The following is a 15952-nucleotide window of genomic DNA, read 5'->3' on the forward strand; positions in this document are numbered from 1 at the left end:
TACCTCACATAGGCAAGTTCAAACTACAGCAATCAATGACTCACTAGTAATCTATTCTTCCTCCATAGCATAAACAGACATTAAATTTATGGTCCTTTTACCCCATCATAAAGAAGGTTTGTCAATCCCTTGATGCCAAACCCCTGGGGTTCCTGCAGGTGGCGAAAGTAAATGGCTTGCAGCTTCCAGTATTTGTGTTCGATCTGCTATTTTGATTTCAGATCAACAAACTTTGCAAACACAGATCATTAAAGATTAAGTTTGCAACGTGATGACTTCCGGTGGTGGCTATGAGGAGTAAGTTGCACGTTTGGTGGCTCCCGCTCGGGTCGGACTTTTGGACCTTTTCCCCTGATTTTCGACCGGACTTGAACTATAAAACTGAATGGTAGCCATGATGTGGAGATGCCGGCGTTGGACTGGGGTGAGCACAGTAAGAAGTCTTACAACACCAGGTTAAAGTCCAACAGGTTTGTTTCAAACACGAGCTTTCGGAGCACGGCTCCTTCTTCAGGTGAGCCACCTGAAGAAGGAGCCGTGCTCCGAAAGCTCGTGTTTGAAACAAACCTGTTGGACTTTAACCTGGTGTTGTAAGACTTCTTACTATAAAACTGAAGACAGAGGACAGTGTGTACTGAATTCCCACATCGGTGCATGGAGAGAAGGACTACAAGTGCTCGTAAAGGCAGAAACAGAAAGACAGAGAAGGCTTGGGCTGAAGCTGCAGCGGGAGACAGCATGGCCAAGGGAGCAGCTGATGCAAGTTATTCGGGAAGGCTTTGCTAAGCAAAAACGGGACTGCTTGGACCTGATAAGAGTCGATTGAGAGGCTGGAGCTCAGATTGGACGCCCAGGATCGGGCGATCCAGAAGGTGGAGAAGGCACTGGCTGAGCAGGAGGAACATCAAACTGCGGTGGAGTTGGAGGTGGGGATGCTGAGAGACCAGCAGAAGAAGCTCCTGGAGAAGGTGGAGGACCTAGAGAATAGATCCTGCCGACAGAACTTGAGAATCGTTGGGCCCCTGGAGGGGTCCAAAGGAGCAGACGCTGGGGCACGCATCGCAGATATGTTTGAGAAGCTTCTGGGGGTGGGGCATTCTCCCGACTCTTGGAGGTGGACAGAGCTCACAGAGCACTCGCGAAGAAGCCGCGAACGGGAGACACCCCCCCCCCCCCAGGGCAATGGTGGTGAGATTCCACAGGTACTTGGATAAGGAGTGCATTCTACAATGGGCCAAGCAGACAAGGAACTGTAAGTGGGACAATAGTATCCTGTGGGTGTACCAAGACCAGAGTGTGGAGGTGGCCAGGAAAAGAGCAGGCTTCAGCCAGATTAGGTCGATCCTCTAAGAAAAAGGTGATGTTCGGACTGTTGTATCCGGCCCGTCTCTGGGTCACATACGAGGTACAGCACTTTTAGTTCGAGTTGCCCGAGGACGCTCTGGACTTCGTGAAAAGGAAAGGACTGGTGGTGGACTGAGATCAAAAGACACGTCCCACTGGTTAATTACTGGCAGCAGTGCTGGTGACTTGTCAAGCAGGCCGAGGATGTGTCTAGTTGTGTGTCAAGCCAGGCGGATGCAGAACAGAGGAAATAAAAATAGGCAGGTCCTCCTAGTGCTTTAGCAAATCTATCCAACGAGTAGCTGAGTCCAAGACTCGCTTCCCCGGCATGAGCTAAGCTCGCTCATCTAATCTGGAAGCAGGTACATCCAAGGGACTGAATAAGGTTCAGGGTCGCCTCTCCTGATTATTATTCTGCTGCCACGAGAGGTATAAATGTGGATAGTGGAGTGGACAGTACCAAGTTTGGCTATGATGGCCTTGTCGTGAAATCTCCCAGTGATACTTGGTTTTGAGGCACACACTCAAAATAAGGTCCACTGAATTTAATGTGAGGACATAGCTGGCATGTGCACAGCGAAAGCACACTAAGGGATCAAATTCTTCAGCAGAGAAAACTGACATTAAAAAAAAAGGATGCAGTTTCCATGGAAAGCAGAAAAGTAAAACAAAACCAATTCAATTAAAATCCATATGTTGGCCACAATCAAGCAGAATTATATAGAAAAAGGCAAGAACAGAATCAGCACAGAGCAATATGTTTCGCAATTAACTGTGAAAATAACTAAACCAGTTGCATATCGAAAAACAAAACTAAGGTCACTTTTAATCATTGGCTATATATAAAAAAAAATTACATCAAGAAGCAGCAGCGCTTAAATTCAAATTGTACATTTTGGAATCAAATTGCTTGAAGCATCACAGGACTTTAATTAATGTGTTACCTGCTCGCACAGTTTTATGCTTGTTCAACTTTTCTGGAAGATTTTTCAAATTACGAGAAAAATTATATTAAGTGAAATAGACCATCAAAAATGACATTAAAAGGCAGTTAAATTTTTTTGAAATGACTTGGGAGGTGCATTAGCATAGTAGAGCGATGCTTGATATTACAGGGCGCAAAACAATTCATGATGGATTCCTATTGGAGAAGCATAGAACATAGAACAGTACAGCACAGAACAGGCCCTTCGGCCCTCGATGTTGTGCCGAGCAATGATCACCCTACTCAAACCCACGTATCCACCCTATACCCGTAACCCAACAACTCCCCCCCTTAACCTTACTATTAGGACACTACGGGCAATTTAGCATGGCCAATCCACCTAACCCGCACATCTTTGGACTGTGGGAGGAAACCGGAGCACCCGGAGGAAACCCACGCACACACGGGAAGGACGTGCAGACTCCACACAGACAGTGACCCAGCCGGGAATCGAACCTGGGACCCTGGAGCTGTGAAGCATTTATGCTAACCACCATGCTATCGTGCTGCCCCAAGCACATTGGGTTTATTCGAAGCTTAAATGAGCAAAAATGCATTAAGGATTTGAGGCCCTTCCAGACTGAGTCACTGACGGACCATCACCCACAATCTCTCACCGTCCATGACTGATAGCCAGGTACTCCACCGACCACACCCACAAACACACTACCTTCTGTACCCATCCATGGCAAAATCTTTGCTCAAAGTTGCATGCAACTTCAACTTTCAAACTCCCAACCACCTGGCATTTAGCTGACAATTTCATGCAAGATCTCTCAGCCATTCCCTTTGATATGCTCCCTTAAGTTCAGGGGATGCAGACCTGAGGTTATCTACCACACAAATGGCTTACACAGCCATCCCAGATCAGGCTGGTTGACATCCAATGTGGTTAGGCCTCTGGCGCTATGTTAAAATCACATACTATTCAAGAAACGTCTTGGACGGTTTTGTTTTTTAATAAAACCACCTATCTCCTTCCACTTTCACCTCCAACGTGGATTTCATTGGCACTAAGGTTGGGACTATCCACTCAGCTGTAACACATTTCTCCCGCTTTTCACCAAGCTAAATGACATCCTGATCCACATCTTCCAGTTCTTCTACCTTCTCCCTTTATGTTGCGTCTGACCTCATCTCGCCCACGAGACCCCCCCTTCTGCGCTTTGACCTCCATTCTCACTGACATTGGCAACAGCGTCCTACCGCTCCCTGAAAAAACCTTTTGTTTCCTGTGTCTGTGCAAAATACTCCCATTTCAAATGGTCTTTCATCTAGGTGCAGCACGGTGGCGCAGAGGTTAGCACTGCTGCCTCACAGCACCGAGGTCCCAGGTTCCATGACCGGCTCTGGGTCACTGTTCGTGTGGAGTTTGCACATTCTCCCCCATGCTTGCGTGGGTTCCACCCCCACAACCCAAAGACGGGTTGGTGGATTGGCCACACTAAATTGTCCCTTAATTGGAAAAAATGAATAGGGTACTCTAAAACGTTTTTTAAAGATTGTCTTTCATCTACAAAATTCTTGAACGAGCTGTTAATTCCCAAATCCCTGCCCATCTTTCCCAGTTTGAACCTTCCCAGTCAATTTTCCACCTCTGCCACAGCACTAAAATGGCCCCAACCAAAGTCAGAAACAGCATTTGAAGTTGGTGTATCATTCCTCTGATGATTGTCCCCTGCATAACATTTGACACAGTTGACCATATTGTTCTCCATCAACATTGTTCCTCCTTTGCCAGCTCAGTGAATTACCGTCACTTTGTTCTATTCTTACCAATGAAATCCCAGTCAGAATATCTCCAGCAATGGCTCTCTCCCAGCCCTGCACCATCAATCCTCCTGTTCCCCCAAAAAATTGATTCTTGGCCCTTTTTACCTCATATACATGCAACCATCTTTCACATGAATGCCAACACCCATCATCTCCACCACCTCAGTTGACTTCTCCACTGCCTTTACACAGTCATACTGTTTTGTCTTATAGCCAGTCTTATACAAGCTATAATTTCATCCAGTTAAACATCATGAATTCTGTACCTTTCCAATGATTCCATCCTCCTTCCTGGCCTCTATCAGACTGAATCTGAGTCACCCAGCATTCCAATTCGATCCTGCATAAAGTTTCCAACCTTATATCCTCTCAGTCACCAAAACTGTCAGCTTTCACCTTCATAAAACATATTTAACATCCAACCCCACCTGAGCCCATCTGCTGCCGAAACCCATCTCTCATCATTGGTAGGATGCTCTTTACAAGAGCCGGTGCAGACTCGATGGGCAGAATGGCCTCCTTCGACACTGTAAATTCTATGATAATTCTATGATCTACAGACCCGATACCCCAATGCTTTTCTGCATTGGAAACCCATCCAGGTCTAAACATCAACTCTTCCGAATGTCTGCCATTTGTATCCAGTCCTATGCCAAAACACATTCACTCATCACCCTTTCTGTTGCTGATTTATACAGGGTCCCAATCTAACATATGCTTAAACTCTCATTCACCTGGTTTAAAATGCTTCACAGCTGCCTTTTTCGTCAATCCCCTCCACGCCAGAGATGTCTCCACAGCTGTTGCAGTTTCTCTGACTCTGGCCTCCTGTGCATTGCTTCCTTCGCCAACACCGCTGAAAGCCACGCTTTCAGCCAATCAGGTTCCATTTCCTTGAACTCCATCCCTCATCCCTTTCCAACCACTCCACCTCCTGCTTTAAACCTACCTTTTGGAGCAAGCTTTTTAAAATCACCTCTTCTTTAGTTTGGCATTAATTTTCTTTCTTACATTTGGGCGAAACGTTTTCAGACATCTTTAATGGTGTTATATAAATGCAAGGGGTTCTTGTAGGTTGACCCACCTTGGTGACTAAGTCGGAGTGCCGAATAATGGCTCGCACAAAGAATCGATAGTCGGTCACCTCAATACCCGCTTCCACCTTGGCTCCGCCCAAATACAAGTGCATTTTATGATTGGCGCATGGCATGGCAGTAAGATCAAAATTACGCATTCTATTTAGCTCCAGCTGGAAAGCCAGGGCAGGCTCCAGATGCCGGTAAATTCGGTCTTCCTGAAACTGGAAGAAAAAAAATTAAGAGATTCATTAAAACAGAACAAGGATAGCATTTGAATGCAGATACAACAAAGAAATGGAGAAAGCAAAGGGGGGGGGGGGGGGCAAGAGACCAGGGTGAGGAATTAGTTGGGGTGGGCAGAACGACAAGACAGGGGGCGGGTTGGGCAAAAGGGCAAGGGCGAGAGAGAGGAAAGGCAAGAGAGAGAGAGAGAGTGCACAGATCTTCATACCCAATCACCACAAAGTGGTACAACGCGTTGCTTTAAGATTTTAAAATGTAGTGACGATACATTAGAATCCCTTTGCTGAGAGAGGATTAAGCAATAAATAGGGAGGCATTTCTTATGTCAGCAGGTGGAATGAGAGGTCAGAAAGACTTGTTGAGACCAGAACACTGAACACATGTACTGGCTTTCTGTAATTTGGATTGCAAGGCAGCAATGTCTAACTATGAGCTCAATCACTGTCTTTCCCTTAATTAAACCAGTTCCTTTAACCAGAGGGCAGATTGCCATCACACTGTAAAATTGGGGAATGGGCACATGGGTGTCATTCTTCCTGAACCAAATTACACAAGAAACAAATATAGATATTGCTTAACACACACAGCCAGATGTTGGATTCTCGAAAAACGACAGCCAAGTGGAGAATGGCCCTTTTCATCAGAGCGCCTTGTACAATCTGCTCTCCACTTCCAGTTATCCCCAATGTATGATTTTAAAATTAATTTAAGTCTTTTATTTCTAAGTGTTAATTATTGAAAGTTTTGATTCCGGGGTAAATGACAGTGCACAAGCCACCTTCACACACATCCCACAACCAGCTCTGTCCTGCTTTGCCTTCATTCTCCAGCCTCTTCAGCCACCCCCTAATTAAATTCCGGGCTTGTTAAAGATGATGAGCCCAAGCACGATTCTAAAAATTACTGTGCATCACTTGATGAAAAGGGGAAAGTCCTGCTATTGGTAAATTAAGATTTTCAGTCCATAGCATTGATTCTTAAAATACTGCCTGGATCATCAGCAAAACAGAAAAAGCAAACAGGGGAAAATCACATTCATAACAAGTTCTGCCTAATATTCCCTCTGTTTAAATGTAAGGAATAAAAACACGTCACTTTGTAGCTAGCACTCCACTAGCTCCCAGTTTTCCACCTGACGATTGGTCTAAATAATAATGCATGCCCAGGTGGGAAAGACAAGGAGCTGCCGCCCCAATGTATCTTCAAACATTGCTGGTCTCCATCATTCCAAAACTCTCACGCATTTTATACTGAATGAGTAACCATATTATCCAAAATGTTTTCAAATTCTAACAAGTGTCGAATTTTCTAAAATCTCAATCACAGCCAGTTTGGTAGAAAAAACAATTCCACTAGCCACAAATAAGTCAGCTTATGAAGCTGCAACAGTTCCAAGTTAACATTTACTATCCTCAGGATGACGTGCTTTAAATAAAAGTTTCACACTCTGCTCTAAACCCTTGCCATTAATGCTGTACTAAAACCAACAGCATGGACTGAGTGGGTAGCCTACACCTCGTAATTTATTTATAATGCAGGGTGAATCACAGTAGCTCTAATATTAAAAAATCTATTTTGCAAAGACTCAATCGCCCTTACGCACCCCACTGTGCTACCTGATAGATCTATTTTTATGCTAGGTCTTATAATATTCTTTATTATTGTCACAAGTGGGCCTACATTAATATCGCAATGAAGTTACTGTTAAAATCTCCTCGTCGCCACATTCCGGTGCCTGTTCGGGTAACACAGAGGGAGAACTCAGGATGTCCAATTCACCTAACAAGCACGTCTTTCGGAACTTGTGAGAAGAAACCCATGCAGACACGGGGAAAACGTGTAGACTCCGCACAATGACCCAAGCAAGATAGCGTTGTGATTTACGTTACTCCTGTTCTAACCTTACACCACAATGTATGCTGGTTTTGAATTACTAAATGTGTTTTGTAATGACGTGTTCTCAAATAATGGGATCTGTTATTCCATATCCTTTTCTCTACACCATGGTATAACTGTCAAAGCACTAATATCCTAGAACCCAAACTGCAAACTCTGATATTTTTGCTCATTTCATGATAACATTCCAGCCAAACATCCCACCTGAGCTTTCTGCTTCTCTAACACTAAATTACTGCTCATCCCAATATCACCCCTCCTCTAAAACTGGTTACTCATTCAGCCATCCAACGCCCTGTGCAATTTCATTGAGTTTTGAAAACTGCTAGAGTTACTTGGAAAGATCAAAATGCCAAACATACCAACTGGGTCTCTTTGGGTGTCGAGGGGCAGGGGGGACATTTCGTGGTAGATTTTGAAAACACTGTGTGCTGACAAAATCGGGAGAGTCTAAAGAGTGTTGACCACTTGATTTCTGATTAACATCCATGTTAACACTTTCCACATGGAAAACTGCAAATGTCAGCCAAATCTTCAAGAACAATGAAGCTGATCCAGCCACCTTGGATGCTGAACAAAATTACCATTACAAAGGATGAGCTGCTGGTTAGGTTGTGCTAAACGGTTTTCCTGTATACTCAGGAACAGTGGCAGGCAGGAAATGGAAGGCAGAGAGAGGAGGGGATCAGCTTACATGTTTCGTGTCGTAGACCGTTTGTCAGAAAGGTCTGACTGATCAGAGGTCAATAACCTGAAATGTCAAGTACTTCCCATTCCATAGGCACTGCCTGGCTTGCCAAGTATTTCCAACATTGTCTGTCTTGATTCCTCATTTCCCATCTAAATCCCATACATTATATTAGTGACTATACTTCAAAAGTACTAAACGGGCGTTGAACAATTTGGGGTTTCTAGTCATGAAAGGCACTCTGCCAATACAAGGCTTTACACCTTCCATTTCTTTTGGAAGATCAATGTAAATCCTTCAAACTGCTCATATTCCAGATCACAGTTGAGAGCCTGCCAGTGCTCAAGGTGCACACCTCCCTGCAAATAATTGCCAAACTGATTCAGTTTTTACATCGAGTCCTCTCCTGCCCTCATAATAATTTCTGACCTAATCTAGCCTCCTCTTGGCAAGACATCTATCGCAGTAGTGACCTGAAGACATTAAGTAGATTTGGCAAAAGAACCAGAGGGAAGTTGCAAAGTATTTTTTTTTGATGTGGAGATGCCGGCGTTGGATTGGGGTGAGCACAGTAAGAAGTCTTACAGCACCTGGTTAAAATCCAACAGGTTTGTTTCAAACACTAGCTTTCGGAGCACTGCTCCTTCCTCAGGTGAAGGCAGGAGGAAGGAGCAGTGCTCCAAAAGATAGTGTTTGAAACAAACCTGTTGGACTTTAACCTGGTGTTGTAAGACTTCTTACGTTATTTTATTTTTTTTAAATGCGGACGGGTAGTAGAAGCAAATTCAATAATAGTCAAGAGTTGTACAGCACAAAAAGAGGCCCTTTGGCTCACCATGCCTGTGCTGACCATTTAACATCTGTTTATTCCAATCCCATTTTCCAGCACTTGATCCGTAGCCTTGTATGAGTGCTCATCTAACTTTCAAAATAGAATTGGATAAATACTGGAAAAGAAAATATTTGTCGGATAATGTGGGCTAATTGGATAGTTTTTTTCAGAACCAGAACAGGAACAAAATGGTCCAAATGGTCTCCTTTTGTACCACTGAATTCTACGATATGAATTCCAATTCCACCATGTACTTTACCTTGTCTCTTGATCGGAAAGTGAAGAACTTTGGGAACTCTCTCTGTAAAGGAAGGAAAGAGAAACAAAAAGAACCTTTAAAATATCATGCTAAGTGACTGTGACCAACATGTAGAGAAACCAGAGTTCAGTTAAAAAGGGGGAGAGACATTAAACAACAAAGAAAACCACAATAAATCACATCTGGCATGCGCAAAATGCCAGTGATCAAGCTACTGATAGTGTTTCTGGAAGAAGAAAAATTGCTTCAGGAGCCATAAAAAGAAATTCATTAACATAGTTTTGCTTCCTCCAGAACAATAAAAAAAGCAGCTTTTAAAGGTTTATTTCTCCCTTCAGACCAGGCATTATTGCTTTGCAAATGCAACTGGCTGACGCAATTGTTGAGATAATGGCTGAGAGATATTTAATGGCTGTACCGGCAATTTCCAGGAAAATATCATTGCCACATAAAGACGCTGCTCAGTAAAAGCTGAAATCAATGCTACCTAATGTCTGCTTTGGGGAAAGGCTTTTCCTTATTCTTCCCCCCCCCCCCCCCCCCCCCCCGCTCCCCCTCCCCACCAAAGTCAATACCAGTTACATCAAATTGAACCTGAATATCCAGCAGTGCCTATGGAGGTCATTAGCCCCTGCTGTGGCAGAGCAGTCAGCCATTACAGAGACAATCATAATAATGTACTTAATTTAACTGCTCAAGACACCCTGGAACTCAGGAAATTTGAAAACGAGAGAAAAAAATAAAGAATTTTAACTTGTTATTACATTGATAATCAGGTTAAATGGCTGATAAGAAGAAAGATTACATAATTATTGGACCAGCTCAGCACCCCCTGCCCACTTCCCTGTGGCGCTTATTACAGAGACAGTAAATAAAATTAGCGAGCATGGTATCAGTGGATTGTTTTATTTGCTGATGAAAAAAAAGTGCATCAAAAAGGGGGGGGGAAAAATCACATGTGCATTTTACATTCTCATAGAGAATGCACTCAGAATTAATCTAACGGACGGGAGACAAGTTCTCAAACTGACAAGAAGTCAGCTGCACACAGGCATTAGGAAGACTCGGATCCCATCCACTTGGTCACTTATACCACGGGGCCGTCCAGCCTGGTGAGGTCTCTCCTCCATGCAAGTGAGAAGCAAATATAGCACATTACATAATTGAAAGTGTGCCATACAACACTGGGAATGAATGCGTTCCACCATGTTCTCTGTCACAATTTGGAAATATTCTGCAGCAAACAAAGAAATTTCACGAGAGTGTAACTTTGGTCAATAGACTGGGTGTACAAATTTGTCACGACTTTGGAATTGAAAAATGTCCAGGCATCCTGGAGCAGGATAGGAATTACGGAGTCAAAAAAAAAACCCCGCCTTGATAGTTGAAGTTTTAGGGTGGATCATTAAAAGAAATTATGCGATGCTAATGCTCCGATTGATGAACTGCGGAAAAGATAACCCAATTTAAAGCTGAAGCATAAAACAATCTTTAATATGAACTCAGCAACAGGCCAAGCAAGCCACAAATTCAATAATCCTTCTGAAACATCCATGTAAAATTTATGTCAAGGAGTTCTGGCCCTCAGTGATTACAGTAATCTACATAATTTGAACAGGGACATACAGTTCAGAAGTGTTCTCTTTCTTTAGTTGAACAATATACCTGTGTGCCAGCTTAGGAGTGGCAGAATGAGCAATAGGACCCAAAGCACTTATAATTCAAGAAACCTCAATGGGATTACTTTTATGCCTTCAGATAGAGTGTCCAGTTGCCAAGCCTACCAATACTTGCAGCTACATAGGGGTTCAAATATGCCACATTCAAGGGAGCCTATCAGGCACCATGCTTCCCCAGATTCCAGAAGATTAGAATTCACTGGTAACTGGCCAATTCTGCACATACATAGTGGGACCGAATCTTATTCCTGTAGTGACTTCAGCAAGCTGGTACCCATGGAAGCACCTACTCACTTAGTACATATTTACATTTTGCAAAGCAGGTATTTAAACTAAAAGATTGTAAAGTATGAAGGAGCAAAACTTGTATATTAAGAAAAAAACATCAATTTGTGTGCTTATGCGGGTATGGGTAGTTGCACTCTTGTTTCAGAGTGGAAAGGTTGTAGGTTAAAGCCCACTTTGGAATTGAGCATGTAATCTAGACAGATACCTCAGTGCAGCACTGAAGAAATGCCACACTATCCGAGGTGCCAGCATTTTAGGCAAATTGTTCAACTGAGGCCCTGTCTGGCCTTTCGTGGTAGACAAAGACCCCTTGACACGGTTCAAAGAAAGGCGTTGGCATTTTGTTTCGCGTTTGGTCAATGTTTATCCCTCAACCAACTTAATTGAACACAATCTCATTATTGTTTCTGGGGTCCTTCTGTGTGTAATCCGTCTCCTGCGGTTCCCTACATTTCAACCGTGAATAGACAAAGATAATTTGCTGTAAAGTGCTTTGGGACATCCTGAGGTCATGAAAGGGTGCTACAGAAATACATGTTCCTTTGTCTTTCTTACGATGTATCATACCATGCAGACATTAGGATGATTGCTCCATGCTCACTTATCAAAGACTCCAATCCATTAGGCTTTTAGGGTCATGTCTAGGCTAGCATCGTTACAAGTTTGTGATTATTTGGCCCTAAAACATCATATGTAAAACAACTGATGAGAAGAGCAACCAGACAGTCAGAACATGGAAGCACGATTGGATGTGGAGTACACTTTCCTCCATTAACAAACGTTAGCAAATAAATTGTCTCCAGTATAAATCAAGTTTTCACATGTTGAACTCCTGAGAGGACGAGAATACATACAAGAAAGTATTCCATTGCCATTGGTTTACTCACATGGAATCTCCGATCCACCTCATAATTGCACTGTTTCCGGAAATCCTTTAGGATAAAATTTTAAAAAGGGGACAAGATGTAGCAGTTAGTACGTGGATTAAAACACAATCTGCTGTGTCCCGTAAATCCAAAATTTAAAAAAAACATTTACATTTTAACAGCACGGGGGGGGGGGGGGGGGGGGGGGGGGGGGGGCAGCATGACACGGTGGTGCAGTGGTTCGCACTGCTGCCTCACAGCGCTGAGGATCCCGGCCCCGGGTCACTGTGTGTGGAGTTCACACATTTTCCCAGTGTCTGCGTGGGTCTCACCCCACAACCCACACAAAAGGTTGCTGCATAAGATAAAGATGCATGGCATTAATGGTAAAGTAGTAGCATGGATAGAGGATTGGTTAATTAATAGAAAGCAAAGAGTGGGGATTAATGGGTGTTTCTCTGGTTGGCAATCAGTAGCTAGTGGTGTCCCTCAGGGATCCGTGTTGGGCCCACAATTGTTCACAATTTACATAGATGATTTGGAGTTGGGGACCACGGGCAATGTGTCCAAGTTTGCAGATGACACTAAGATAAGTGGTAAAGCGAAAAGTGCAGAGGATACTGGGGGCGGAATTCTCTGCTCCCCACGCCGGGTGGGAGAATCGCGGGAGGGCCGGGCGACTCACGACACACCCCCCTGGTGCCCCCCGCGATCCCCCCCCCCCCCCCCCCCCCCCCCCCCCCCCCGCTCTGAAGAATCGCCGCTCGCCGTTTTTCACAGCGACCGGCGATTCTCCGGCCCGAGCAGCCTGCCATTCCCGACTGGTTCACGATAGCGGCAACCACACCTGGTCACTGCCGTCGTGAACATGGGCGCCAAATGCTGGTTTGAAGCTTGTGGGGGGCGGAGAGGGGAGTGAGCACCACGGCCGTGCTCGGGAGGGGACTGGCCCGTGATCGGTGCCCACCGATCGTCGGGCCGGCGTCTCAAAGCGACGCACTCTTTCCCCTCCGCCGCCCCGCAAGATCAAGCCGCCACGTCTTGCGGGGCAGCGGAGGGGAAGACGGCAACCGCGCATGCGCGGGTTTGAGCCATCAGCCGTCGTGACCTCCGGATTACTAGACCAGTGACATTACCACTACACCACCGTCTCCCCTACTTAGGTTGTGATGGAAGTTTGGGAATGCCAATTAATTTAATTTTTATTCTTTGACAGGATGTGGGTGCTGACAAACCCAGCATTTCTTACCCATCCCTAATTTTACTTGAAAAGGTGGTGGTGAGCCGCCTTATGAACCGCTGCAGTCCATCTGGGCATTGTGCTGCTGGAATGGAAGTGGGTTTTTTTCAAAATAAAGGAATTAATTTCTGAATATTTTCCCCACATATCATTATTTCTTTCCAGCAATTAATGCAAGATTATTCTACATCACTGTAAAAAATATTGGGCAGAGCCACTTTAAGACAAATTACAAAGGACTGACAACATTTCTACCCATTACAAATGGATTTGGATTAAGGAATTCACTAAATTAAGTTAAATTGGGCTTTTAAAGAAAAGCAAGCCAGTTTGTAATTGATTTATGTTTTTTGGTAATAGATGGGAATAGTTTGATGAGGGGAAGAGACTGTACCTTCTGAGCCACAAGGAAGGTCAGGCGGCGGATACCATGGTCAAACAGAATTGATCTCTGGAAGAGAAAAGCAACACATCACAAGGTTTCTCAACCAATCTTTAAAGTGTATGCATCATGCAGCACAGATTGAGCTTCTCAGCAGACCAGCGAAAGCAGCACCTGTATCATACAGAGTAAAAAGATCCAGATTCAATTGCCCATTCAACGCTGAGATACAATATCCTACTTGGACGTCTGAGGGAGTGGATACTACAATTCTGTGACTTTTACTAGGAACTGCTTGTATTTGGAAATGAAAGAAGACGACAGTCTGTTTTTACATAGTGTATTTATTGCAGTAAAACATCTCCAGGCATTTCAAAGGAGCATTATAAAATAAAATGTCACATAAGCAGATATTAGTTGAACAAAAGCTTGCTTAAAGAGACAGGTTTCAAGCAAGAACACGATTTAAACGCCAATGCGATTCCCTCCCCAGTTGGATTGCGTAGCCACACTTGCTGTCTTGATTCACACATGAACACTGGGCGCCTGATTAAGCATTAGAGAGCTACTAACACCCAAGAATGATGCTTCCAGGATATACATTGAACCAATGTTCACATGGGAAGCTGGCCGAATACACAAATTCCCCCTGCCACTACCATCAGCATTTTGTTGGCTGGGACCAATGGCACTAGCTGGCCAAAGACCGCAGAGCTGCATTGCAGAATGCTGCCTAAATTCACTGCAAAGTGTTTAACACTCCACTGCTGACATTTTATCCCATTCTGAGTTCCATTCCCTGATAACGTCAGCCTTATTGACTTCCACTAATGACCTATGTACTGCTTACCAAATAGTTATCTTAATTTATAGAGAACCATCTGTTGCTTCCCTGCATCCTGTGACCGCGATCTCCTACTTCTCTGGTTCTATGCCCTAGCTGACATCACCCTCTTCCGCCATCTCCAAACAACCATGATCACCTTCCCACAACTCTTCTCCTAATTTGGATCCAATATTTCATTCCATTAAAGGCATCATGCAAGTGCAAATTTAAATATAAATATTTGACATTTGTTCTTGGGATATGTGGCAAGCTGGCAGGGCCAACCTGTATTGCCGATACAGTTGTCTTGGACCACGTTGCCTTGATCATGGACCACATTTTTGATCCGCTGCAGGGTTGGTACAACTAAGTACCTTGCCAGGCTACTTCAGAGGGCAGTTGAGAAACCAGTGTCACATACAGGTCAGATCAGATAAGTATTCCAGGTTCCCTCTCTAAAGGGCAACGGTGAACCAACTGGGTTGATATAACACTAACACCTCCCATGGTCACAAATTATTCCAGTCTTTCATTTCAAGTATTTTTTAAAAATTAAACTAATTTCAAATTTCAAACCGGCACAGTCAAGTTTGAAGTCTCTGGATTTTAAGTTCATATCTCTGGAATATTCGACAAGCAACGTAACCACCACACTACAGTACCCAATGTATGGAAACCTCTTGTAACATGAAGGAAGCTTTCTATTAATAATGAACAATGATTAATTAGGGTTTTGTTCCACAACATTGGTTCTATTTTTCAAAAGGCTCCTTTTTTATTTCTTGGACCTTGACAGGTCATAAATCCGATTGGAAGTTTGCAGTTCATGAAACATAAATTACCTAATCATGCAAAATGTCATCCAAACACTGAACTTCACTTTGTCAAAAAAAAATTGAAATGTTTAGTCGGTGCTGACTACCTCACACTAGAGACTCTCCATGGAGGACACTGACCAGGCGGAATGTCCATCCACAAATCTCTCGGACGTCTTGCCCAACACTTGTTTCTCAAGATTTTACAAGATCATCACAACATTTATCTTGACAAAAGAATGTTTATTTGATGGATAAAGAAATGGCCACAAGGTCCAACAAACCACTTTCTTTTTCATCTAACCAATGCCCAAGACATAATTAGAAATGTTAAACTGAAGGTCTAATATTTTAGAAGATACCCTGCCACTCACAGCTCTGCATTATTCCATGATTGAGGGAGAACAGGTAACCCGGCATAGCGCTGGCAACATCTTGATCTCACAGAGATTTGGAAATCTAGATAAGTAGACAGGATCTCAAATTCTCATTTATCATGTTTTTGTCTCCAAGCCTTGCTGCGTTCAGGATATTTCCTTTAACAACATCACAGAGGCATAAAGTCGCATTCTATCAGCATGTCTAACAATGTATTGCATCAACAAAAGTTTCTAATACTCTTCCACACCAAATTTATTATTTTCTCTTTGAAGGGTGATGAGTAAGGTTCTAAAGGCATCAGTCAGCCTCTGCTATCAAGTGGCCATTCTTTTTCATGTGGATCAAGACAGTGAGCATTGGCAGGCTATTAAACCAT

The 15952-nt window shown here is 43.7% G+C and overlaps 1 protein-coding gene across 1 annotated transcript in view; it reads right to left on the minus strand.

Moving 5' to 3' along the window:
* acaca (acetyl-CoA carboxylase alpha) overlaps positions 1-15952 on the minus strand; it is a 324414-nt gene that overhangs the window by 162606 nt on the left and 145856 nt on the right. Inside the window, exons 33-36 of the mRNA XM_038814269.1 lie at positions 13567-13623; positions 11954-11998; positions 9100-9141; positions 5187-5402 (exon numbers count right to left, since the gene is read on the minus strand). Of these exons, the coding sequence (XP_038670197.1) occupies positions 5187-5402; positions 9100-9141; positions 11954-11998; positions 13567-13623 (360 nt within the window). The remainder of the gene's footprint in view (positions 1-5186; positions 5403-9099; positions 9142-11953; positions 11999-13566; positions 13624-15952) is intronic.

This window comes from Scyliorhinus canicula, chromosome 12 (genome assembly GCF_902713615.1).
Source record: "Scyliorhinus canicula chromosome 12, sScyCan1.1, whole genome shotgun sequence".
NCBI classification, from domain to species: domain Eukaryota; kingdom Metazoa; phylum Chordata; class Chondrichthyes; order Carcharhiniformes; family Scyliorhinidae; genus Scyliorhinus; species Scyliorhinus canicula.